Source organism: Amphiprion ocellaris, chromosome 19, assembly GCF_022539595.1.
Source record: "Amphiprion ocellaris isolate individual 3 ecotype Okinawa chromosome 19, ASM2253959v1, whole genome shotgun sequence".
NCBI classification, from domain to species: domain Eukaryota; kingdom Metazoa; phylum Chordata; class Actinopteri; family Pomacentridae; genus Amphiprion; species Amphiprion ocellaris.
The window spans coordinates 32,281,955-32,306,493 of NC_072784.1; the positions used below are offsets into that span (position 1 = coordinate 32,281,955).

The following is a 24,539-nucleotide window of genomic DNA, read 5'->3' on the forward strand; positions in this document are numbered from 1 at the left end:
ACAGTTTTTCACTTTTTATCTTAGTTTAGTCAGAAAGATAGTTGATAATGTGTAAATTGTTGCAGCTTGTGAGCCGTAAAAGGTTTTAATCTTTGGAGCCGAGTGTCAAAAAACATTTAGAAACCAACATCCACGAAACACTCAACAAAGATTTTGACATCATTGAAGGGAAATCCAACTTTTGCATGACAATGTCTAATTAAAGGACATTTATTTCCAACGTAAATGTGTGATATTCATCCCCTGGAGCTTTCTCTTCACATCGTCTTCCACCTGGACTGGTTTGGTCGGGAGCATGTACAACAAGCATTTGAAAAACTGCACTTTAAAATCAATAAATGACACTGAAGTTTAATCTCTACAGAAATGAGACTGAGTCTGGATGTGCTGCTCTGTCATTAACTCCTAAGTTTAGGGAAAGTTCAAACAAAAGAGGACAGTTCAGATCAGACTTGAGAATGAGCTTATTTTGAACAAACATCTCAGACTTTCTGAGCTTCAGCACCTCTAGCAAGATATTTTAACAACAAGCAACTCAAGAGATCCAGAAGTTGGAGAAAGTTAGCTTTAGCTGAGCCAAAGAACATGTGGGACGCTAACCTAGCAAACATTTCAGACTTTTCTCTGTGAATTCTGAGAAATAATTTCCTATTTAATGACAGAGCTACACATCTTAACTCAGTCTCATTAAAACAGACTCTAATTCAGTGTCATCCATCCATATTAAAGTGCAGTTACCTAAAATGTTTGTTGCATGAGCTCCAACAAAACCTGTCCAGGTAGAAGGCCACTTTGACAAACAGGAAGTGGAAGATTCCAAGCAGATTTATAGAAGGGGGAACCGGACTGTACTAAGTGTGGTCGAGTATAGAGGGGTGTTTTGTGGGTTTTTAAGGCTGATAATGATTATTAGTGAAACATTTGGAGTAGATATTCATTTGCAGTAAATGAAAGTATTTAAAATCTTGGAGTTAAACTTAAAAGAACACAAACTCTAACAGAAAACTTTGTTGATACGTTTGTTTTGTTTACAGATGTTAAGTTAAAGGAGTTTTATTCGTGACTTACAACCAATCAAATCACTCCAGAAGACAGAGCGACCACAGGTAGATAAAGATTCAGAGCCAAAGTAGCACCATTTTTAAATGTATTTATTACCATAAATCAGTAAAAAATAAAATACTGATAATCAGTAAATCAGTCAGCCCACAATTGCTACAATTCTACAATGTATGTCTCTTTCCTTTGACTTGTTATTTGTACAATATACGATGTATATGATGGTGTTTTTTCATAGCAAAGGCTCTACTATGATGTTTTCTAAGAGACATAGGATGCTACTCTGGTTGTTCTGGCTCTGGGCTGCTGCACTCCTCCTCTGTTGTTTTCTGGATTGTACTCAGCTGCATGTCTTCGTCCATCCGGCCTCCGTTGACTTGTCCCGCCTGCCGTCTCTGGAGCTGAAGCTGGATTGGAACAGACCAAAGTACAGTCCAATCACGATGCCAGCTGCCTCTCAAAAGGCTCCTTCATCTGGCAGGTGGCAGCACTTCTTCTGAGGGGAAGCTGAGCTGGTCCAGCAGAACTTTGGAGATGTGTTCTAGTGGTTGGTGGATGTGTGGGGAGATAGAGAGGGACCTTTGAATTGTTCACAAAGGAAAACAGGGAACCCATTGGTAGTTTTAGTTTAGGGTGCTAGTGCAGTGTGTTTTTGAGTTTTAAGAGGTGAACAGGAAGAGGTTTTTTTTGTATTGATTATCTTTTACTTTGTTCCTGGTTGGAATGCCCATCAATGTCAATGTGAAGTTCACTTTTAGTTCTGTTCATTTATTTTTATTTTACTAACACCCATTTGCTTTGAACCCCCTCACATGTTGTGTTGTTGTAAACTTACTCTTTCAAATAAATACTCGTCTAACCCTCTGGAAACCAGCGTTTGGACTGTTTTTGTGTTGCTCCTCACCTACTTCAGACAGCCAGGACATAACAACGTTTTGTGGACTAAAGGCTTTTCTATGACGTATTTAGAGCGACATGCTATACTATGACGTTTTTAGACCAAAGGCTCTAATATGACGTTTTTTGGGCGACATGCTAAACTATGACGTTTGTTGGACCAAAGGCTATACTATGACATTTTGTGGACTACATCCTATTCTATGACGTTTTAAGAGCAACATGCTACACTATGACATTTTTAGAGCGACATGCTATACTATGACGTTTTCTGAACGACATGCTATACTATGACATTTGTTGGACCAAAGACTATACTCTGATGTTTTTGGAGCAACAGGCTATACTAAGACATTTTTAGAATGACATGCTATACTATGACGTTTTCTGAGCGACATGCTATACTATGACGTTTGTTGGACAACATGCTATACCATGATGTTTTAAGAGCAACATGCTAAACTATGACAATTTTTGAGCCACATGCTATACTACGACATTTTTAGAGCAACATGCTATACTATGACATTTTTAGAGCGACATGCTATACTATGACGTTTTTAGAGCGACATGCTATACTATGACGTTTTTAGAGCGACATGCTATACTATGACGTTTGTTGGGCCAAAGGCTATACTATGATGTTTGTTGGACGACATGCTATACTATGACGTTTTTAGACAAAAGGCTATAATATGACGTATTTTGGGCGACATGCTAAACTATGACGTTTTTAGACCAAAGGCTATACTCTGACGTTTTTGGAGCGACAGGCTATACTAAGACGTCTTTAGAATGACATGCTATAGTATGACGTTTTTTGGGCGACATGCTATACTATGACGTTTTTAGAGCAACATGCTATACTATGACGTTTGTTGGACGACATGCTATACTATGATGTTTTTAGAGCGACATGCTATACTATGACGTTTTTAGAGCGACATGCTATACTATGACATTTTTAGAGTGACATGCTATACTATGACGTTTTTAGAGCGACATGCTATACTATGACGTTTTTAGACAAAAGGCTATAATATGACGTATTTTGGGCGACATGCTAAACTATGACATTTTTTGAGTGACATGCTATACTATGATGTTTTTTGAACGACATGCTATACTATGACGTTTGTTGGACAACATGCTATACTATGATGTTTTAAGAGCAACATGCTAAACTATGACAATTTTAGAGTGACATGCTATACTATGATGTTTGTTGGGCCAAAGGCTATACTATGACGTTTTTTGGGCGACATGCTATACTATGACGTTTTTAGAGCGACATGCTATACTATGACCTTTTTAGAGCGACATGCTATACTATGACGTTTGTAGAGTGAAATGCAATACTATGACATTTTTAGACCAAAGGCTATACTATGATGTTTTTTGGATGACATGCTATACTATGACGTTTTAAGAGCGACATGCTATAGTATGACATTTTTAGACCAAAGGCTACACTGTGACATTTTTTGAGTGACATGCTATACTATGATGTTTTTTGAACGACATGCTATACTATGACGTTTGTTGGACAACATGCTATACTATGATGTTTTAAGAGCAACATGCTAAACTATGACAATTTTTGAGCCACATGCTATACTACGACATTTTTAGAGCAACATGCTATACTATGACATTTTTAGAGCGACATGCTATACTATGACGTTTTTAGAGCGACATGCTATACTATGACGTTTTTAGAGCGACATGCTATACTATGACGTTTTTTGGACGACATGCTATACTATGACGTTTGTTGGATGACATGCTATACGATGACGTTTTTAGAGCGACATGCTATACTATGATGTTTGTTGGACGACATGCTATACTGTGACGTTTTTAGAGCCACATGCTGTACTATGACGTTTTTAGAGCGACATGCAATACTATGACATTTTTTGACCAAAGGCTGTACTGTGATGTTTTTAGAGCGACATGCTATACTATGATGTTTTTTGAACGACATGCTATACTATGACGTTTGTTGGACGACATGCTATACTATGACGTTTTTAGAGCGACATGCTATACTATGACGTTTTTAGAGCAACATGCTATACTGTGACGTTTTTAGAGCGACATGCTATACTATGACGTTTTTCGAGCAACATGCTATACTATGACGTTTTTCGAGCAACATGCTATACTATGACGTTTTTAGAGTGACATGCTACACTATGACGTTTTTTGGACGACATGCTATACTATGACGTTTTAAGAGCAAAGGCTATTCGATGGTGTTCTTTGGACGACATGCTATACTATGACGTTTTAAGAGCAACATGCTATACTATGACGTTTGTTGGACCAAAGGCTATACGATGACTTTTTTGTGCGACATGCTATACTATGATGTTTTTTCAGCGACATGCTATACTATGATGTCTTTTGGACGACATGCTATAATAAGACGTTTTTTGGACCAAAGGCTATATGATGACTTTTTTGAGCGACATGCTATACTATGGACGTTTGTTGGATGACATGCTATACTATGGACATTTTCTGGACCAAAGGCTATACTATGACGTTTGTTGGGAACATGCTATACTATAGGCTTTTTTAATTGACATATTACTATGATGTGTTTTTTTTGTTTGTTTTTTAGCAACATATTATAATAATATGAACAGTTTTAAAAATTACTATACTTTTACTTGTGCAATGAAATATTATTCTTTTTAGGCAAAGGCCATGTTTGATTACATATAGGCTATTAAATAAATGTTTATTAAAAACTAAAAAGCATTAAAAAATAATAACCAACTTAGGCATTTACTGAGTCACCAAAATAGTGTAGAGTCTACGGCCACATCAGCATTATTATAAGCATCCTCTGGTAAATTCACAGCCATATACTGTAGGAAATCTAGCTGATCTCATCATGATGTCCACTTACCATATGGACTTCAGGAGATGATTAGATGATGATAAACTGTGACCTGCTGGTTGGGTTCTCTCTGTTCTCATATTTCCTCCATGTTTGTCTCCTGATGCTGCCTTACTTCAGCCAGTCCATGAGCAACAGAAAACACAGTCTGCCTTGTATCCATTGCCAGGGGTTCCACTCTTCCCACTCCAGTCTGTACATTTGCAAACGTTTTTGCTTCTTTAGACGTGGTGGAGTTTCAGGTGTAGACATTTTTAAACGTGCGGGTGCAGCAGCGTCTGTAACCTGGCAACCAGAGACAGGACCGGACAGGACGGGACACACAGAGACGTCTGAAGTCTGTCCACTGGACCTGGCATCGGGTCCTCGCTACAAAGGTCCTACGAAGATGAAATTGGCTGCCCTTAATATTTCCTGTGTTTTATTTTATTCATTATGCAGTTTTGATGAGTGTGTGACAGACATGTACGGGGCATTTACGAAAATACGGAACAACTTGCGTCCCGTATTGATTCAATACGGGACGCAACAATTAATTGTCAAATAAAGGACGTTTCCGTATTTTAAGGGACGGTTGGCAACCCTAAGTGTGATGCTCCACTGATCTGTTATCAAATCTCCACATGGACTTGTCTGCATCCGACCATTTGGGTAATTTCAAGTTTTAAAAAGGTTTGTAGGATGTGTCATGTTGCTTTTCTCTCCACTTAGGAAAGGTAAACTTGCTTGTTATGCAAACGGATGCAAAAATTTGATTTAAATGTGTATTGAACTAAACAGCTGTTTTAAGTGGAACCCTCTGATTTGCATAATTATTTGAGTTTCCTGTTTTTGTATGTTTTTTTGATGAATGTGACAGAGTTCCACATTAAGTTTAAGGGATCTTTGTCTGCCACACCTAATATATTCTTTCTTTGTCATTTCGTTGTAGGTAATCAATTCTTGGTAATCAACCCTGAGAGGGGAACAAAGGGCAGTCAGGAGGAGGTGATGTCCAAGAGGTCAGGAAGCTGCTCCAGAAAAAGACATCTACTGTAAATCCACATGTAGCCTCCCTTATAAAAAGACTGATGGACTCTGAGTGGGACTTCATGTAAACCCACAGCACCTCTCCACACAGAACCTCACTTTCACAAAGCAAAAGCCCAGTCTGCAACCAGATGTTCATGTTGTCATTTTAAGGTAACAAGTTTCAGTATTGTGTTGGGTTCAGTATAAAATACTTCAGTTCCAGGTTTGTTCCATGACTTGGTGTTTATTGAACATGATCATGAGTTATGAAAGACTGATTCTGAAGGCAGGGTACCTGAAATGTGATATGCAATTTTTAAACAGATTGTTGACAACCTGTTAAACATCATTAATTGTTTTTATAGATTTTATTTTACAAGACTTGAATTACTTGAAATTTGGTAGCTGCTGAATGTGTTCAATGCAGTAGTTAAATAATTTAAGTGATATATAGGAATCTTTTGTTACAGTTCAGGGGAAATGGAAACCAAACTCAGTGTACCTGAACTAGAACATGCACAATGGGAACCTGTCCAGCATGAGGAAATCATTGTATGTTACTAAAATTGAATGGGTTAAATAGGTCAGTTTTTGAACTATGTTTGATACAGAGTTGGCTTTAATAAAAGCTAAATGTTGAAAAGTCATCTCTTGTCTGAGCCATTTCTATGCTATGCTATTTCCTGGGGCTTTCATTTTGAAAGCCCCAGGAAATAGCGTTCTGAACAGCATAATACTGTAATATTTTTTACAGTAATAAACTGTTGTTGTAGAATACGGTAGGATTACTGTAAAATAACAGTGCGCTGCTGGCAACTTTTGCTGCCAGCTCTTTACTGTGAATTTACAGGGAAATTTCTTAAGTGTAGGGGCAAACTAAAGGGACGTCAAGAGGGGAAGTCAGTTGTGCAAATGAAAACACCAGCTCACCCTGTCAGGATCCCCCAGTCAGCCCTAACTATAAGCTTTGTCAAAAAGGAAGGTTTTAAGCCTGGTCTTAAAAATAGAGAGGGTGTCCACCTCCAGAACCCAAACTGGGAGCTGGTTCCACAGGAGAGGTGCCTGATAACTGAAGGCTCTGCCTCCCATTCTACTTTTAGAGATTCTAGGAACAACAAGTAAGCCTGCAGTCTGAGAGCGAAGAGTTCTGCTCGGGTAATATGGTACTATCAGGTCTTTAAGACATGATGGAGATTGGTTGTTAAGAGCTTTATATGTCAGAAGAAGGATTTTGAATTCTATTCTAGATTTAACAGGAAGCCAATGAAGAGAAACCAGCATAGGAGAAATATGATCTCTCTTGCTAACTCCCGTCAGTAGATCTGTTCTTCAATAACTAATAAACAAATGCTGCATTTAAAAAAAAAACAAAGAAATGCTGCATTTCTGACAATGGTGGACATATGGGGAAATGAACAGCCTTGGAGGAGTACTGCGCTCTCTGAGTGCTCTTCTAGTATTCCCTTTGTTTTAGTGCAAAAAAGTACATTCTGAAAATTATTAAACTACCTTTACCTGAAATTTCATAAGTTCAACTTCAACAATATTAAGCCTCAGTTTATCATTTACACATCTGCATTACAAATTACAGATCACAAAGGCTTAAAACATTCAGTCAGGCATCTGGAACTGAACAATGTACTATTTTACTTTATGGTAAAAACAAGTAGTCAAGGACTAGAAATTATTTTAAGTTTACAGCTTTACAAATTTACAATTTGCAGTTAAAGTTTTCTCTATAATTTCAACACTTTGCAAAGTCAACCCGTATGTTTGACACTCCTGCAAAAAATTAATAAACTGCATGCGCACTTTTACTCAGGTTTATTAGACAGTAGATCAAATCAAATACATGTCTGGATTTAAAGTCAGTACAGATTAAACATAAAGTCACAACGATAGAGTAAATCATGAGACTGTTATCTTGCATTAAGTAAATATTTGTCCTTGAATGTAAAAGAAAAGTAGTAATTCAAGGTCTGTCTTTTAAAATCCAAAAATCTATCAGTTACGACCCAACCGCTAGAGTAAGCTGGGTGTAACTAAAATAACCAGATGAAACAGTCTTCACCAAGCCTGGTAGCTCCTCACTGAAATAGCAGCTGCGAACAGAAGCTATATTCTGGGTCGACACCCCTCAGTGGCGACTGAACCTAAGGACCACACAGAACACAACGACACACCAGGACCAACTGATCCCAGCCACCCAGACTTAGAGTCTGGGTGCAGATTTATCCACAGCTGTGGTTTGTGGGAGGAAGAGTTGTGGAGGTGGACCATCAGACGGGTTGGGAAGAAGGTAGAACCAGGGCTGAGAGCAGGTCTGGAGCTCCAGGCCAATCACTCCTGATGAATGCCAGGTAGGATCTGGAGCTCTGCCTTCAGCCAGCTGTAATCAACAGTCTCTACAAGCCATCCAGACACACAGAGGCTCTACAAAGTCCAATACCAACCACATGGCAAGGAGAAGACGTAACACTGTCAAACCTGCAGTATGAACTGTAGTCAAGGTTCTGCTCTTGAACTTAGCTTGAACTTGAAGGAAAATCAGTAATTTTAAATCATTCTTTTAAAAGCCTAAAATCTCTTTTAAATCAAACCTGCAGTCTGAGCTGTATTCAAGGTTTAAGGTTAAAATGACTAACATTGATCTAATCCCTGAACCTGCAGTGTTCCCATCCCAATGAACCCACACTAAACTCAGAAAACATGGAAACACAATACTGGAAAACAAGAAAAGAACAGTTCAATCCTTAAAATCTAAATGTTTTGTGGTTTGTACCTTTATGATGAAAACCACAACATCGCTGGTCCAAATCCAACCAGGGCTCTTTGCATTTCATCTCTCTCTACTTTTTAAGTTGCCTCTGGACTGGAATCAATGAAAGGAAAAAAAAACTTCCAAAAAATCTCTAATCTCTCAGCACAAAATTCATAAAAACAAAGTCATAGAACAAATCAAACCAAAGAGTCCATAGAAACCAACTTAATAAAACTGGTTGAGACCAGATCCAGAGTGTCCTGTGTTGAGTCAGTGATTCCTCAGAGATGTTCAGTGGGAGACCAGGACTCTGCTGTTTCTGTCCACTGATGGAAGCTGAAACAGCAACCAGACAGTCAGGTTATATTCTATTATAAATAGAAATAATAAAAAAATGTTATACTTACATTCTAGGTTTTACTCCAGTTGTGATGTTTCTCCATCTGGATTGTCTTTCAGTTCATCGTAGTATCTCCTCACCATCTCAAGTTCAGTTGGAACATCTAAAACAACAAAACACTTACTAGGAATGTGTTGACTTCTTGAACATCGATGGTTTATTTACAGGATACTTAGAGTTCTACATCAATGAGTTGACTTTGAAATGTTCCTGTTACCTGGGATTGAGTTGTCATCTGTCTTCAGTGAGAGCTCAGTGGATTCCTCCAAGGTTTCCTGCAGTGTCTTCAGGATCTCCTCCTAATTCAGAATCAAAATCTTTATCAGTCATCACAGAGTGTTCAAGAGTAACTGAATTACAAATGAAAGAACTGTTCAGACTAATGACTCCTACCTGCAGATTTCTGAAAGTCAGTGATTAATAATTACTGCTAAAATAGTGCAGTTTATTAAAAGCTTATGAATCTTTCAGAACGACACCTTTTCCACTTAAACACAGGAAAAGTCTTCATGTGAACAGTGAATGTATGTTTTCAGTTTCATCACATTTCATAAAATAAAACAGAACAAACCTTCAAGTCATTCAGCAGCTTCAACATGGCAGCTTTAGCCTCCTCAAACATCTTGTCTTTGGAGACTTGTACATGTTCTGCAATAGTGTTCCTCATTTTCTTCAGTGAGCCTTTTCCTCTAAACTCTGCTGCTTCTACAATAAAACACAAAAATGTTGTCAAACTGAATTTTTATGCACAATAAATGGACATATGCCTTATTACAGTGACAGGTTGTAAACATCTGATCTTCCTCCTTACTTCTGTAGCAGTCCTGCATGATTTTCTGTATTTTCCCTGTCAGACTGTTGTAGATGGTTTTCTTACGCTCCCGGATGATCTTGTTGTGTTTTGAACGATTTTTTTCCTCCTTAAAAACAGAACAGGATAAATAGATGAATATTATTTTACACAATATCAAGAAAATACTAACTAGGTTAGTGTTTTTCAGTGTTTAGACTGATTTGGTGGATCTTCTTATGTTTCTCTTGCTTGCTTGCTAATGTACTAATGAACAGGTTGATTCTAGTTTTATCTTTACCTCTGTCTTCAGAAAGTTCAGCTGCAATCCCACATCTTTGTACTTTTGAGTCAGCTCATCTGTGTCAAGTGAGAATGTATCAATGACTCTGCTGATCGGTCCACGTTTTACATCATTTCTGAAATAAGGAGAAGTGTTTCATTAAAACAATATTGATGAGTTCATACTTTAAAATGTGATTTATATATAGATTAATGTATTATATTACATAGTTGTCATTTATGTATGTACTATAGTACATGTTTTATATTCGTAAACAGTACAGTGTAGAATCTGTAATGTTTCATTAACATGTCTTGAAAAGTTTCTACTACAGAGTTCATTCATGGCATTCTTCATTGTTGTAAAATGGGTCGACATCAATGTTCTCATTCAGTCACTTCTTACGGGAAGGTCTTCCTGAATTCCTCATCAATGCTGTTGGTCAGATATGAAGCTAGCTTCATGTTGATGTTTATTTCTTTCTTTTTCTTTGGTTTGTAGATGCCACCGGTCTCAACTAGTGACTTTAGTGTCTTGTGAAACGCGCTACCTGACACCCCTCTCTGAAACAGAAATAGAAATTTTTGAAACACACATTCATTTGAACTGCAAAATAAATTGTTGTAAGATGATTACAAAGTAAACACATACAGGTTTTAAGATGGACTTCAAGGTTATGTCACATGAAGTTTTGGATTTTTGAACACCAGCTTTGAGACGTTTTTCGAACTTGTCATAAGCCTCTTCCATGGGTTTTCTGACTTTACTGAGTTCACGCTTCATGTTTTCTTCAAGGTCTCTGCACACTTCGGCTTTGTTGCCAACCTGAAAAACAATGCATTCACAGATATTGAATGACTGACAACTTCTTTCTGTATTCATGAAATTCTGCTGTATATGGCGATAATTGAACTACTGTAGTTCTGCAGCCTCTCTGAAGTAACCAATATTCAGAATCAGCAAAGTCAGTCATTTGACTTTGGATGGTTTTACTGAAACCAACTTATGTGTACTAAAACTTATTTATGTGCAATGGCTATTATTCTTTTCTTTAAATATTAATGACAGCTAAAAATGAGGACAATGAATGAGGCTGTATTGCTTGTCCTTACCCCTTCTGTAGAGTTGGCTCCATGCATCAAAGAGAGAATCCCATGAGCTCCAGACACATAGTTTAGTGTCACTGAGTGACAGTCATTGAGATCCATCAAAAATTCCTGAAGTTGGGGTATTTCTGTCACAAAATATAATTTATTAGTCAGTCTTGTTTAAATCTAAGTAATTAAAGTATACTAAAACAAAACATGTATTTGAGCTACATGTTTCCTGTTACCTACAAAGTATTTACATATGGAGACTTCACCTACCAGTGTCCTCTGGATTTAGATGTTTTTCTTCCAGGAACTCTGTGGAGCTCACTGTGAACACTTTGAAGCAGTCATCACTGAAGTGTTTCTGTGGAAAATGGGTTTTAAGGCATGCTTACAGTTGGAAAAACTTTTGTATTAGATTTGGTTTTAGTCTATAAAACTCACGTTTATCTGTTTTTGCTTGCTAAAGTTTTCCTCCACTTTTTTCTTCGCTTCCTCATTTCTTTGAAGTATCCGACCACGAACCTCAGCTGGTGAACTAAAAGAAAACATGTATATTAAGTGGCATCTCATGCAGTGTTTGCATCACTGAAATCTTCTTGTATTTTGTTCACACAGTCCACTTGTCTGACATAATAAAAGTCTAAATATTTTGCTGTGACCATGCTTATCCATGGTCAGGTCACGGAGGCAGCAGGTGATGAAGCAGGTCATTCCAGACGTCCCTCTACCCAGCAATGCTGTCTAGTTCCTCCTGGCCAGATGAGCTATATAATCCCTCCAGCTGGTTGTGGATCTTCTCCGGGGCGTCCTCCCAGGCGGACATACCTTAAAATCAAGAGCTTTGTCTTCTAGCTCAGCTCATTATGACAGTTCAGTAGAATGCATTGATGCTGCAGCAAGCCGCCTGTCCAACTCACCCTCCATTTTCCTGAGATACTTCTTTCCTTGAGGATACAACTCCCCTCAACCCAGAGGGAGCGATGCAACAGTTTCTGACAAAGAACCATGGCCTGGGACTTAGAGCTCCTGACTCTCATCCCAGTCCCCACACCGGACACCCTCCTCACTCTGGCTGTGCCTTGAGATCCTGTCCATGAACACGAACAGGATCGGAGACAAGGGGCTGCCCTGATTTAGTCACCACCCACTGGAAATTTGAAATCCAAGGAAATTCTCACGTTATCGCGATAGCTGTGTATGTTCCCCCCTCTGCCCACGCCAACTATGCTTGTGATGTCCTACACACAGTTACAAGCAGGCTGCAGAATTCACATGCTCCCCTCAGCAGCTCTGCAAGTGGAAAGAGCTGGTCCACTGTTCCATGGAGAAGAAAGAATCCACATTGCTCCTCCTGAATTCGAGGTTTGACAATCAATTGGAGCCTCCCTCCCACCATCAGAGAGTAAACTTTGCCAGAAAGGCGGAGAAGTGTGATACCATGATAACTGGAGCACACCCTCTGGTCCCCCTTTTTAAAATGGGAACCACCACCCTGGTCTGCCACTCCAAATTTAACGTACCTGATGACCACGCAACATTGAGGAGACATGTTAACCAACATAGTCTAACAATGTCCAGAGCCTTCAGCATCTCGGAGCAAATCTCATCCTCACCTGGTGCTTTGCCACCGAGGAGTTTCTGAACTACTTCAGCAACCTCTGCCACGGATATGGACGAAGATTCCCAAGAGTCTTCAGGTTCTGTCTCCTCAGCAGAACATGTGTCAACTGGGTTAAGGAGTTCCTTGACATGCTCTTTCTACTGAGGAGATCCTCACCCAACTGACCCAACAATGTCCCCAGTCGTGGTCAGAAGTTCTCCCTGGCTGTACACAGCCTGAACCACAACGGGTTGTCAGGACCTTTTTGAGTCCAACCGAAGGTCCTTTCCACAGCCTCTTTGACCTCCTCCCACACCCGAGTTTTTGTCTCTCTAACTGGTGCAGTTGACAATCTATAAAACTCCAAGGGTATCATATTACCTTTGTAAAAATTATGAACCCCCTATGGTTGTTGGACTTCTGTGGTACATATGAACAAGAAAAGCACTACCCTGCGGTGAGCAACAGGCGTGTGTTATGCATGTGTACGTTACGTACGGATACCGAAAACACCCCCACAATTTAATCAACTGTTCCTTGTATCATTTCCAATGGATAAGTCCTGATAAGTCTGCAGCGGTGGATTTATAGTAGGACAGCAATCATGTGATCGTCAGCAGGTAGTTGATGTAGTGTTCACTTGTTGTCATGGTTACAGTGACGCTGTGTCGGTATCTCGCAATGATACAGAAATCTTTAATAAATCCATGGATCCAGACTATAAGCTGCATCACTGCCAAAATCTAATCACTTGGTCCCGGTTTCATTTCTGGCTTTCCCTGAAAATGTCAACCAGTCTGTCTGTTTTTGAGTGATGTTACGAACAGACAGACAGACAGACGGACAAAATTATGCCGAGCATCACATAACTCTGCCGCATTCCTTGGCGGAGCAATTAACCATAAATACCAAAGCATGGGGTGATTTATAAGCAAAATTAGTATTAGAACACACTTTTCAAGTGCAGAAAATCTCTGCACTTGAAAAAACAAACAATACTTCACAAGTACTCTGTTGACTACTGTGCTATGACAATATGTACATTTGCTATTGTTGAGCTCTTGGTCACTGCACGTATCAGTGACAAATCTGGATGCTTAATTGACTTACTGATCTTTTGACCGTGCAATACGATCAGAATGGGTGCAGATAAAGTGAATTTGCTGACACTGGCCACCGTTTCCCATGAGACTGCAGGTATTCGTCAAGATCTCCCAGGCTTCTTTTTCTGCTGCTGCTCGATTAATGTTGGTCACTATCCACACAGTAGAACAATCTCCAACAATCTAAAGGGTTTAATAGCATGTTAATTATCTTGTTAAAAGATGCCATTACAGTTTCCATATAACACAGTAATGTTTAATTAACAGCAGTACATGAGGACAAATTACCTCTTTCCACATTTTGTCTCTGCTCTTGTTCCGGTCTCCATTTCCAGGAAGGTCCACCAGTGTGACGTGTTGGAGAAGATCATTATTTGGCACCTTGACAGTCACACACTTCACCAGTGGCCAAAAACACCTCGTTATTTCTTCACCTTCACTTCTTGTGTATTTGATTAATTCTGCAGATAGCTCGTTGGCCTGCAATAGATAACAAATGTAAGTAATAGTGCAGGGCAATCATTAAATCTTTAATTGCGATTAATCATGTGATTTTCTGCGATTCATCATATTGTTATGCGTAAAATTAAATAAAGAATTTTTATCCACACAAAATACAATCACATTGTTTTGCAAACACTTCAAACAAATAAAGTGCTTTTTAACAGCAGTCTTCCCTTTACACAGTAGCAGTTAAAACATTTGTTGTAAATCTCAACTTAAACATTAATGTAATCAAATCAAATAAAACCAAAGCCATTTGCCACTGCAAGGACATTAACATTTTATCTGATTTGTTATAGAAAAACAAGTTACCCTCAGAGTCCAGAGCCATGATCATAACACTAGAACAGAACCTTCCCAGCAACAGCAAGTTAACATTTATAAATCTGTATTCTTATTTTTTTCTGAACAGGTACCGGCAGAAACATTTTTCTTTTATCAGGGAGCAGCAGAAACAGTCTATGTCCAGTAGCAGCTGTCCCTGTTAGAGTGAAGTGGTAGAGCACAAAAAAAGTACACAGCTAGGGCTGACTGTGCAGAAGACTTTTTTGTCTCTGAAGTCCATGTTTGTATTTTTTTTTTTAATTTTGTCCTTTTTAGGCTTTATTTCATAGGCCAGTGGAGAGAGAAACAGGAAATGTGGGGAGAAGAACAAATGGCCGTGGGTTGGATTCAAACCCACGACCGCTGCGTCAAGGAATATAGTCCCTGTTTATGGGTCACCCACTCAACCAGTTGAGCTACCGAGGCAGCTACAGTTCTACTTCTGAGGTTGAACTAAACCAATCTGATAAGGTTAAACAGTAAACCTAAATACATTGTGAATTCATAACATTTCACACCATCATACTGATGGCCTCTCTATCTCCCCTTCCCTCTCCCCCTCTACCTCTACCTCTACACCTCTTCTGTCCCTCTCAACCCGCTCAGCCAGCAGCAGATGGTTCCCCCCACATAAAGACCCAGGTTCTGCTCAAGGTTTCTTCCCATTAAAAGGGAGTTTTTTCTTGCCACTGTCGCCTTCGGGCTGCTCTGGAGGTTCAGGCATATGGGTTCTGTAAATCGTCTTGAGACAATTTGACCTGTAATTGGCGCTATATAAATAAAATTGAATTGAACTGAATTTATTGAATTGAATAGCAAGAATTCTCGCTATGAAGTAATAAACCTTTTATATCTTACTGATTCACATGTCAAAGTCTTCTTCTTGGATTGGAGGAACTCTGGAATTTCTCTGAAATATTTGTTTTCAATGAGGTTTTCGGGGGTTTTGTCTCTCCATTCCTCTCCATACAGCGCTGACAGCTTTTCATCATCACCGGGTTCATTGTAATCGTTACTGTCGTCGTTGTCACCGTAGTCGTAGCCGTTGTTGTCATCATCATCATCACCATCCTTATCATCTTCCTGTTCCTGATCTCTACTATTACCATGAAATTCCAGCATTGACCACATCTCATCTCTCCAGTCCTAAAGGACAAATATAATTACATCTTAGTTTCAATAAATGGTATGTAGTGAAACCAGTAATTGTAGTTTCATCAACTAGTTTCCAGTAAACATAAACACATCCACAGCTTGCTGTACCTCTGGTTCAATGAACTCGATGTCTGCTTCGTACTTTGAGTTGCGTATGTTTGCCTCCACTTTAATCATGACTGAGGTACAGGCAGTGATCTCTCCAGTAGGCAACAGATCCTCCTCTCCAAGGATGGCATTTATCAAAGAGCTCTTTCCAGCCCCAGTTTTGCCAAAGACACCAATCAGTTCCCTCTTGTCTGTCTCCAAATCATGGATTTTAGTCCTGTTAAGAATTGAATTGAGTTAATTGAATCATTTGAGAAATATTCAAACGCTGAAAATATGTTAAACTCAAGAAGACATCTGTCTGTGGCCAGCTTGCTGAAGCTTCATTTAGAGGTGGTGATACTCATTTTTAAAATATATATAGAACAATTTCTGACCTTTTTCTGAGCAAATAATTGTCATTTTGATGACCTTTTGTAAGATGGCGCCACTCTAGTGGCGAAGGAGAGCGGTAAGAGGAAAGGAGGGGGACTGACTGTGTTTGTTAATGATAGATGGTGTAACCCTGGACACATAGCTGTCAAGGAAAAACTTTGCAGCAAGGACATAAAACTTTTAGCCATTAGCATGAGACCTTACTATCTCCTGAGGGAATTCTTGCATGTTATCGCTATAGTTCCCCCCTCTGCTAACACGAACTCTGCTTGTGATGTCCTACACTCAGTAACAAGCAAGCTGCAGACACAGCACCCACAGGCCCTCTTCCTTACTTACCGGGGACTTTAACCATGCCTGTCCATCGTCCACACTACCCACATTAACACAGTATGTCACCTGCCACACCAGAGACAATAAAATATTGGATCTTTTTTATGCCAACACCAAGGAGGCATATAGATCATCTCTTCCACCTTTTGGTATATCGGATCACAACCTGGTTCACCTCCTTCTTGTGTACAAACCTCTGGTACACAGACAGCCAGCTGTCACCCGCACAGTCAAGAGATGGTCCGAGGAAGCTGAGGAGGCTCTCAAGGACTATTTCGACACGACCACGTGGGAAGTGTTCTGTGAGGATCATGGGGAGGACATCAACAACCTCACACACTGCATCACGGACTGTATTAATTTCTGTGTGGATTCCACCGTGCCCACCAGGACGGTACACTGTTTTGGTAACAGCAAACCCTGAATTACTTCTGATATAAAGGCTCTTCTAAAGGACAAATGGAGGGCTTTTAGGTCAGGAGACAAGGAGGAGATGAGAACTTTACAGAGAGAGCTGAGGAGGAAGATCAGAGAGGGGAAATGCAGCTACAGGAAGAGGATGGAAGATCAGCTGCTGCAGAATAATGTCAGCGGGGTCTGGAGGGGCCTGAAAACCATCTCTGGCCACAAAGATCCCAAGACTGAACTGAAAAAGGACCAGGAGTGGGTGAATGACCAGCCAGCCACCCCTCCCCCCGGACCAGTCCACCCTGCTGCAGCCACCAATGCATCTGTCTGTACCCCCTGCTGACTGCACCACCCCAGCTGCACCACCCCAGCTGCATCCTCCCTCCTTAAGGCTGGGTTATGCTTTCCACGCGAGAGAACGTGTGTGACTTTATACTCCGTGCGGCGTCTGCTCCCAAACTGCAGGGGGCAGTGTATCACAAACACACGTCTACCTAGTCTACTCTAGTACTGAACTAGAGTAGAAGAAGTTTTCCATTGTTTACACCACTTACAATATGGCATTTTACCAAGTAGTTGCATTTCAGCAGTTGGTTTTAATTTCACACCATGAATTGTTCATAACCCGGTTGTCACGGTGATCTCTGTGTGACGAATCGTATAAGTGCCTGTATTTCTGGACTTCAACTACGAGTAGGTCTTGGTTCTCTGCCATGTTTTTCTACGCGGTTCCGTCTGCGTAGTTAGAAAAATGTGGAGGTGCACGATGCGGAAATTTTCCGCGTGAGAACGGCCGCTTGCGGGGACGTGGCTGCTAAAATTACTTAATCTGCCTGCACGAAGCCGCACAGACCTGCAAACGCGACAAACATTAAACAAGCTTTACTACTCCACCACAGTTCTCCTACCATCACACCTCCCCTCCCCCACAAGACCCCACACTCACAAACAGCACTCAGCCCCGCTGCCCCAACTTGTCCCTATCAACATCCCAGGTGAAGAGAACTGAGCAGGCTGAAGATCCGGAAGGTCATGGGTCCAGATGGCATCAGCTTCAGGCTCGTGAAATCCTGCGCAGATCAGCTGAGCAGGGTTGTGGAGCAAGTCTTCAACATGAACCTGAACCTGGGGAGAGAACCACAGCTGTAGAAGACGTCCTGCATGGTATCAGTGCCGAAGATCTCGCACCCCAAGGACCTCAATCACTACAGGCCAGTGGCACAAACATCCTACCTGAAGAAGACCCTGGAGAGGTTGGTCCTTGGTCATCTGCAACCCCTGGTGAGCTCATCAATGGACCCACTGCAGTTCGCCTACCAGCCCGGCATCGGGGTTGATGGTGCAGTGAATTACCTCCTGCACTGTGGGAATCATGTGATATGATTTCTCCAGTGCCTTCAACACCATCAAGCCTACCCCTTCTGAGGGACCATCTGGAGCAGACAGAAGTAGACTCCCACCTCACAGTGTGGCTGCTGGATTACCTCACCAACTGGCCACAGTTTGTGAGGGCAGGGGACTGTGTGTCCGGCACCATGGTCTGCAGTACGGGGCCCCACAGGGGACTGTCCTTGCCCCCTTTGTTCTGCCCTGCAGCAGAATTTCGTGTGCTGCAGTGCCCCCTACAGATTTTTCCGTAGAAATGATATTAAAGCAGGGCATTTTCGAAGAGAGTTTTTAGAGTTGATCAGGTCATGAGAGGATCTGGATGTTGTTGCTTCTTCTCCTGCTGTTTTCCTTTCAATGTTGTGGCCTTGGAAAGTACTTGTCTGTAAGTATCTCAGTTTGTTTGACTTGCCTTTTTCTATTGTGTATTTATGTAACGATTTATTGTGATTTCTATTTACAATTTGTTCTTGTTACAGTTTTATGGTTCAATAAAGTGATCTTCAATCACAAGAAAAGTCACGCCTTGAGTTTTGAGGAATCACACGTTCCCTAGCTGTCTACCTATGAAACAAGAAAACTCGTAGGGAGGACAGTATACCCTTTCTTTTCACCCTCTACACAGCAGACTTCTCCCATCACACCACAAACTGCCATCTTCAGAAGTTCTCTGAGGACTCCGCCATCATCGGCCTCATCATGGACGGAGATGAGGAGGACTACAGAGAACTTAACCGGGACTTTGTGGACTAGTGCCTGCTGAACTGCCTCCAGATCAATGCGCTGAAAACCAAGGAACTTGTGGTGGACTTTAGCAGGAACAGACACACTTCTCCTTCACCAGTGAACATCCAGGGAACGGACACTGAGATTGTGGACTCTTACAGGTACCTGGGTGTTCACTTAAACAACAAACTGGACTGGACTGTTAACACTAATGCACTCTATAGAAAGGTCAGAGCAGACTCCACCTGCTCGGAAAATTGAGGTCCTTTGGGGTGCAGGGAGCACTTGTGAGGACCTTCTATGATTCTGTGGTGGCATCAGCCATCCTGTATGGAGTGGTCTGCTGGAGCAGCAGCATCACGGCTGCAGACAGGAAGAGACTCAACAAACTGGTAAAGAAAGCCAGCTCCGTCCTGGGCTGAACCTTGATCCTGTGGAGGTGGTGGGAGACAGGAGGATGATGACAAAGCTGTTGTCTATCATGGAGGACACCTCCCACCCCCTGCAGGAAACGGTAACATCACTGGGCAGCTCCTTCAGTGACAGACTGCTTCACCCGCGGTGTCTAAAGGAGAGATACTGCAGGTCCTTCCTTCCTGCTGCAGTCACACTTTACAATCAAGCTCCCAGTAGTTCAGTTCACCCACTAACTAACTGTGCAATGAAAATATAAAAAATATAAATAATGACACTGTGCAATCTATCTATCCATATATCCATCCATCTATCTATCGGGAAATTTGCTCTCAGGACTCTCTTGTAAAAGAAGGCAAAAGTAGACCAGGAAAACTTAATCCTCACCTCAGGAAAGCATTGAGCTTTGTGTTGTCTTGGTGATGAAGTCTTGCAAGGACTGATTCCATGATGTCTTTCACATCAGACAGTATGAATGCTTCTGTTGGTGTAAAAATAAGAAACTATTTAGATAAAAGCATAAACCAGTTTATCCAGTTGTTGCACAGAGTTGTAAAGTTTAAAAAAAAAAGAAGGTAAGAAAGAAAGAAATGTGAAAATTTGAAACATGAGAGGAATTTTCTCTACAAAGTAAATGTAGGATGCCTCAGAGTGGATCATACTTTGGCTACTTCCAAAATGAATTTAATATCTACATATATTCATGCTGTTGACTGTTTAAATGTGATCTTTTTAAAGTGCTTCAGACATCAGAAAGTCAATGAGAAAATATTTGCTTTGCAGAGAAGTTTAACCAGAAATCAGCTGTTGGTTGACATTGTTCAGAAAGAGATGGAATTACCTGTGTATGATTGTCTTTCATTTTCACGTTGTCGTTTATTTGGTGATTTCCATTTGCTGGATTCTCCCTGAAGATCCAACTTTCTCTTTCCTGATTAAAACAAAACAGTTAGGTTAGTTTCCTGTCCTCTGTGTCTACTTAGGAGAATCATTTTTTATATTTTATAATAAATAAGAGGCTGCATATCTCACCTTGAGCACTTGATGATGGCAAAACCTGAACATGAATATAAACTGATTGTTAAACAAAATTTAATCAAGAAACCTTACACATATTGTAGATGTTTACATGACTTTGTACTTCTGCAGTCCAGAATATCAGCACGTCCACTCATCACATGTAAAATTCATCCTTACCTGAACTGAATCAGCTGCTTCTTCATGCTTCTGTTGACTCTGCAGATATCATTTAACACAAGTGCAAAGTCATGGAAAAGTTTAAGCAGATAATGAAAATCTAATTTGTTTAATAAATCCTGCCTAATCAGTATAAAACTGTAATTAACTTACTGGAACAGGAGAATCAGCTGCTGCCTGATTTGTGTTTTGTTTTTCCTGATGACAAAAAGATCATCAAAAGTCCTTGTAAATAATATTATTGTCAATGAGATATTCTAAACTTTTATCAATAGACACCATCATAATTTGAACAGCAAGCATCTACATTAGTGAGATTTATGACACCAAACGTTGAAGTGAGCAGAATATCTTCAGATGCAGAACATTACCTTTAACTGCCTGAGTCTCTTCTTGAATTTTGCTCTTGGTCCCACTTCTGGGATCAAGTCTTTAATGTCTTGATCATCAAGATCATACAGACTCTCCTTGTCCATGCTATGATCTGTAGTTAAGATATTTAGTTAAATCTTTGTCATACATAAATAAACATTATTTTCAAAGTGCTGCAGAAATCTATCCCATAAAGCAGTGAAACATGTGGACATGGCTGTTAATGTTTCAGTGGCTGTATGAGCTGAATGCATCTTCATTCTCTTGTACTGTAACTTTATTTAACAGCCTCCAAGAAGCTCCAGCAAAGCTCATGTCTCTGCTTGTTCTGTGTGATAATGTTCAAATGTTTTACTATCAGTATTTTTGTTCACACACAGATGAGAACAATAGAACCAGCAGAACAATGCTGCAGCATTTTTATGTCTGTATTAGTACATGTTAAGTTTCATTACTGGCAGATCACATCAATAATGAATAATACTGTACAAAGCAATGATATATGGTAATACTTTACCTTTAAATCTATCAATGAGCTCACTGAGACCCCATTCAGTCAGTTTGTTACAAACAAAGTCATCCATGACCAAGAACAGGAACTGAAAGATAAATTAAAATGTGTAATCAATCATTACTGCTCAACATTTCAGAATGCTGTGATTAATTATCCCTTAACTGCATTTACATGGAGCTTATATAGGAAGATGAATCAGCACTGAGTTGTGATTGAAGGTTAGATGGTTCACCTGATATTGAAGGTAATGCAGACCAGAGCAGGTGAGGAGTTCAGGAGGGAGACGTCAGTAGAGAGACACAGACCTGCAACAGGCAGCCAAAGACACGAGGAAAAAATACAGCAGCAAAAGTTCAGGAACAACAGGAGGTCAAGAACAGGAGAGTTCAATAAAAAAGGCTGGAAAGGTACAGATCAGACGACAAAATAAACTCTATGAGAGAAGCAGCAGGAATAAACCTGCAGTCAGAGGCTGACCAGGAAATGAACCGCTGAGCAGGAAATTTATGGTTTATGACGTGATAGTAGAAGCGGTTTATTCTCTGCAGACTGCACCCCCCAGCTTCCTCTATTTGGTCTCACAGCAGGTTAACAATTAACTGCAGCGCATTTCTTTTCACACTTTATTAGATGATAAAAATCAAGCAATGCACAAAAAATTCAGAGACGATCTCATTCCAGTAGGTAAGTGAAAGAAAAGTTCAGACAGGAAATGTTGCTGTTAAATAAAACACTGATGGGAGTTACACCATAGCAAATATGAGCTTTACAACGAGCCATTAGCATCCAACAACCACTGAAAGCGTCACTGCACTCAAATGAAATAAAACCAGCCTCCTCCAGCAGACAGAAGTCCTGTCAGGAAAACAGAAACCCAACGCTGTCCTCACAAAACTCTTCCTACAACTCAGCTGCACTCTCTGCTACACTTTGAGGGAAATTTCGCTTTGAAATAAATATTTTTTTCTCACCTCAGAGAATCAGCAACTGGACATCCATCCGGTCTCGGAGTTGAGTTTCGTTTCCACACGTTGTTAACCCTTTGATGCATAACCAGGGTCAAAAGTGACCCAAATCCAATAGAAAATGGGTATCTCCTGATGTGGTCTACGCATCAAAGGGTTAACTTTTGGCTTAAACCCGCCTCCGTTAATTGGAGGAGGGAATATCTGCAGAGCCGGAGGCTGCACCCAGAGGGCTGCGCACTTCCGGTCGCACATGTCGTACATTTTTATAATTTACCACAATAGTTGGTCACTGTAGTGCACGACTTACGGTTTAAATGCAGATCCTACAGTTTTAAAGGATGATTTCACTCAAAATATTCTTAGAATTTAAAAGGTTTTTCAAGGAGTATTCCACTTTCATTTTGGCCCCGGTAAGTTTGTCTACAGAGGCTGCACTTTCAGGACCACATTCCACACAAAATACTACTTCATATCCTACCTAAGATTTTAAAGGTTTGATCCACCCAGATAGTAAATATTACAATATCACGACTGGGTTGCTGAGACTTGTGCGATGCAACATGAAATTTATACGTCTTGATTCATTTTGTTTCGAGCTATGCTTTTATTCTGAAGGAGGTGTGCACCGATACACGGAAGTGAAGTATTCTGTGAGTGCCGGGAAAGTGTTGGTTGTCGTTTGATGAAGTTCCTAATAAAGATGTGGTGGTTCTACGTGTTCCATGAAGAAGCCTGGGATTAATTCCTGAACTTGCATTTGGACAGATTGTGTAATTACCAGGTCAAACAATAATGTAATAATGTCTTTGTGGTGTCGAGATCTCAAACAGCACAATCTGAAAGGTTGGAAAGAGGCGAAACACAGACAACTCTGGAGGCAGATATATATTTATTTCATACAATACCATTAAATAAAAATAAAAGTTAAATACGCAAACACACAAAGGTAAATTAGCTCTATGACTTCTTGACCTGCATAAATACAAACGTTTCTAACATTATAAAACCAACAGCCTCCAGTGCAGCCTCTGGCTCTGCAGACACAAACTATGGGTTAATTCTCAGTTTGTTCATCCTCCTCCTGCCTCGTTCCTCCCAGAGAGGAGGAGACACCAGGAGGCAGCAGACAGATGTTCTTAGAAAACCCCGTCGGATAAATCTGGTCTGTCTGTTGCTGAGATGCTGCAAACCTTGGAGAAAGGAGGAGATGGTTTTCTTGTTGTAAGAGACACTCTCCAGGTAAGCAGAAGGATTTCATGAAGTGATTTGTTGCAGACATGACTGTGTGTTAATCCTCATTAGGGGCTGGAGTCTATCCCAGCTGACTGAGGGTGAAGGTTCACCTGGACAGGTATCAGTCTATCATAGGTTCACCTGGACATCTAACAGTCTATCGCAGGTTCACCTGGACAGGTAACAGTCTATCACAGGGCTACACATAGAGACAAACAATCACACTACGGACACCTACGGACAGTTTAGAATCACCAGTTAACCTCAGCATGTTTCTGGACTGTGGAGGAAGCTGGAGAACCTGGAGAACCCAGCAGGAGAACATGGAGACTCCATGCAGAAAGATCCCGGGAAGGCCAGGACACAAACCGGTGATCTTCTAGCTGCAAGGTGACAGTGCTAATCACCGAGCCACTGTGCAGCCCCAAAGCAAACTCATCGCAGCAAATATCGATGAGATATCCCAATGATGATAATTGGGGATGATAATGCAGAAAATTACTTCAATATTTCGACAAATCAAAGTGAATTAATGTCACCGATTGAATATTCTCAGTAATAAATACAAATAGATGATCAATGTTCTAATCAATGATCTATCAGATCATAAAAA

The 24,539-nt window shown here is 40.4% G+C and overlaps 1 protein-coding gene and 1 long non-coding RNA gene across 3 annotated transcripts; one reads left to right on the plus strand and one right to left on the minus strand.

Annotated features, from left to right (window-relative positions):
* Positions 1-7,687: 7,687 nt before the first annotated feature.
* LOC111587532 (nuclear GTPase SLIP-GC-like) lies at positions 7,688-22,848 on the minus strand. Of its 2 annotated transcripts, XM_055005304.1 has the most exons (24): positions 22,697-22,848; positions 21,958-22,030; positions 21,729-21,810; positions 21,211-21,323; positions 20,993-21,037; positions 20,840-20,878; positions 20,675-20,699; positions 20,484-20,573; positions 20,030-20,123; positions 16,001-16,217; positions 15,596-15,883; positions 14,198-14,389; positions 13,917-14,092; positions 11,648-11,741; positions 11,480-11,567; positions 11,225-11,346; positions 10,764-10,937; positions 10,518-10,675; positions 10,131-10,248; positions 9,851-9,959; positions 9,611-9,744; positions 9,257-9,338; positions 9,047-9,142; positions 7,688-8,975 (listed from the first exon to the last, which is right to left on the minus strand). In XM_055005304.1, exons 3-23 carry the CDS (start codon positions 21,793-21,795, stop codon positions 9,057-9,059), a joined length of 2,511 nt encoding a protein of 836 aa, XP_054861279.1. In that variant the 5' UTR covers positions 21,796-21,810; positions 21,958-22,030; positions 22,697-22,848; the 3' UTR covers positions 7,688-8,975; positions 9,047-9,056. The 2 variants fall into 2 exon arrangements, with proteins under 2 accessions (XP_054861279.1, XP_023153312.2); XM_023297544.3 differs by lacking the exon at positions 22,697-22,848 and having other exon boundaries at positions 21,958-22,348.
* Positions 17,673-20,673, plus strand: LOC129347595 (uncharacterized). The gene is made up of 2 exons (XR_008599794.1): positions 17,673-18,887; positions 18,982-20,673. It is a non-coding gene; the product is annotated as an uncharacterized LOC129347595 (long non-coding RNA).
* Positions 22,849-24,539: the final 1,691 nt, after the last annotated feature.

Coding starts and splice junctions, on each gene's coding strand:
- LOC111587532 (XM_055005304.1), bottom strand. CDS start 21,795: ATGGATGACTTTGTTTGTAACAAACTGACTGAATGGGGTCTCAGTGAG. Junction 9,960..10,130: donor TGAACTTTCTGAAGACAGAG/GTAAAGATAAAA, acceptor TCTGTTTTTAAG/GAGGAAAAAAATCGTTCAAA. Junction 9,745..9,850: donor CATGCAGGACTGCTACAGAA/GTAAGGAGGAAG, acceptor GTTTTATTGTAG/AAGCAGCAGAGTTTAGAGGA.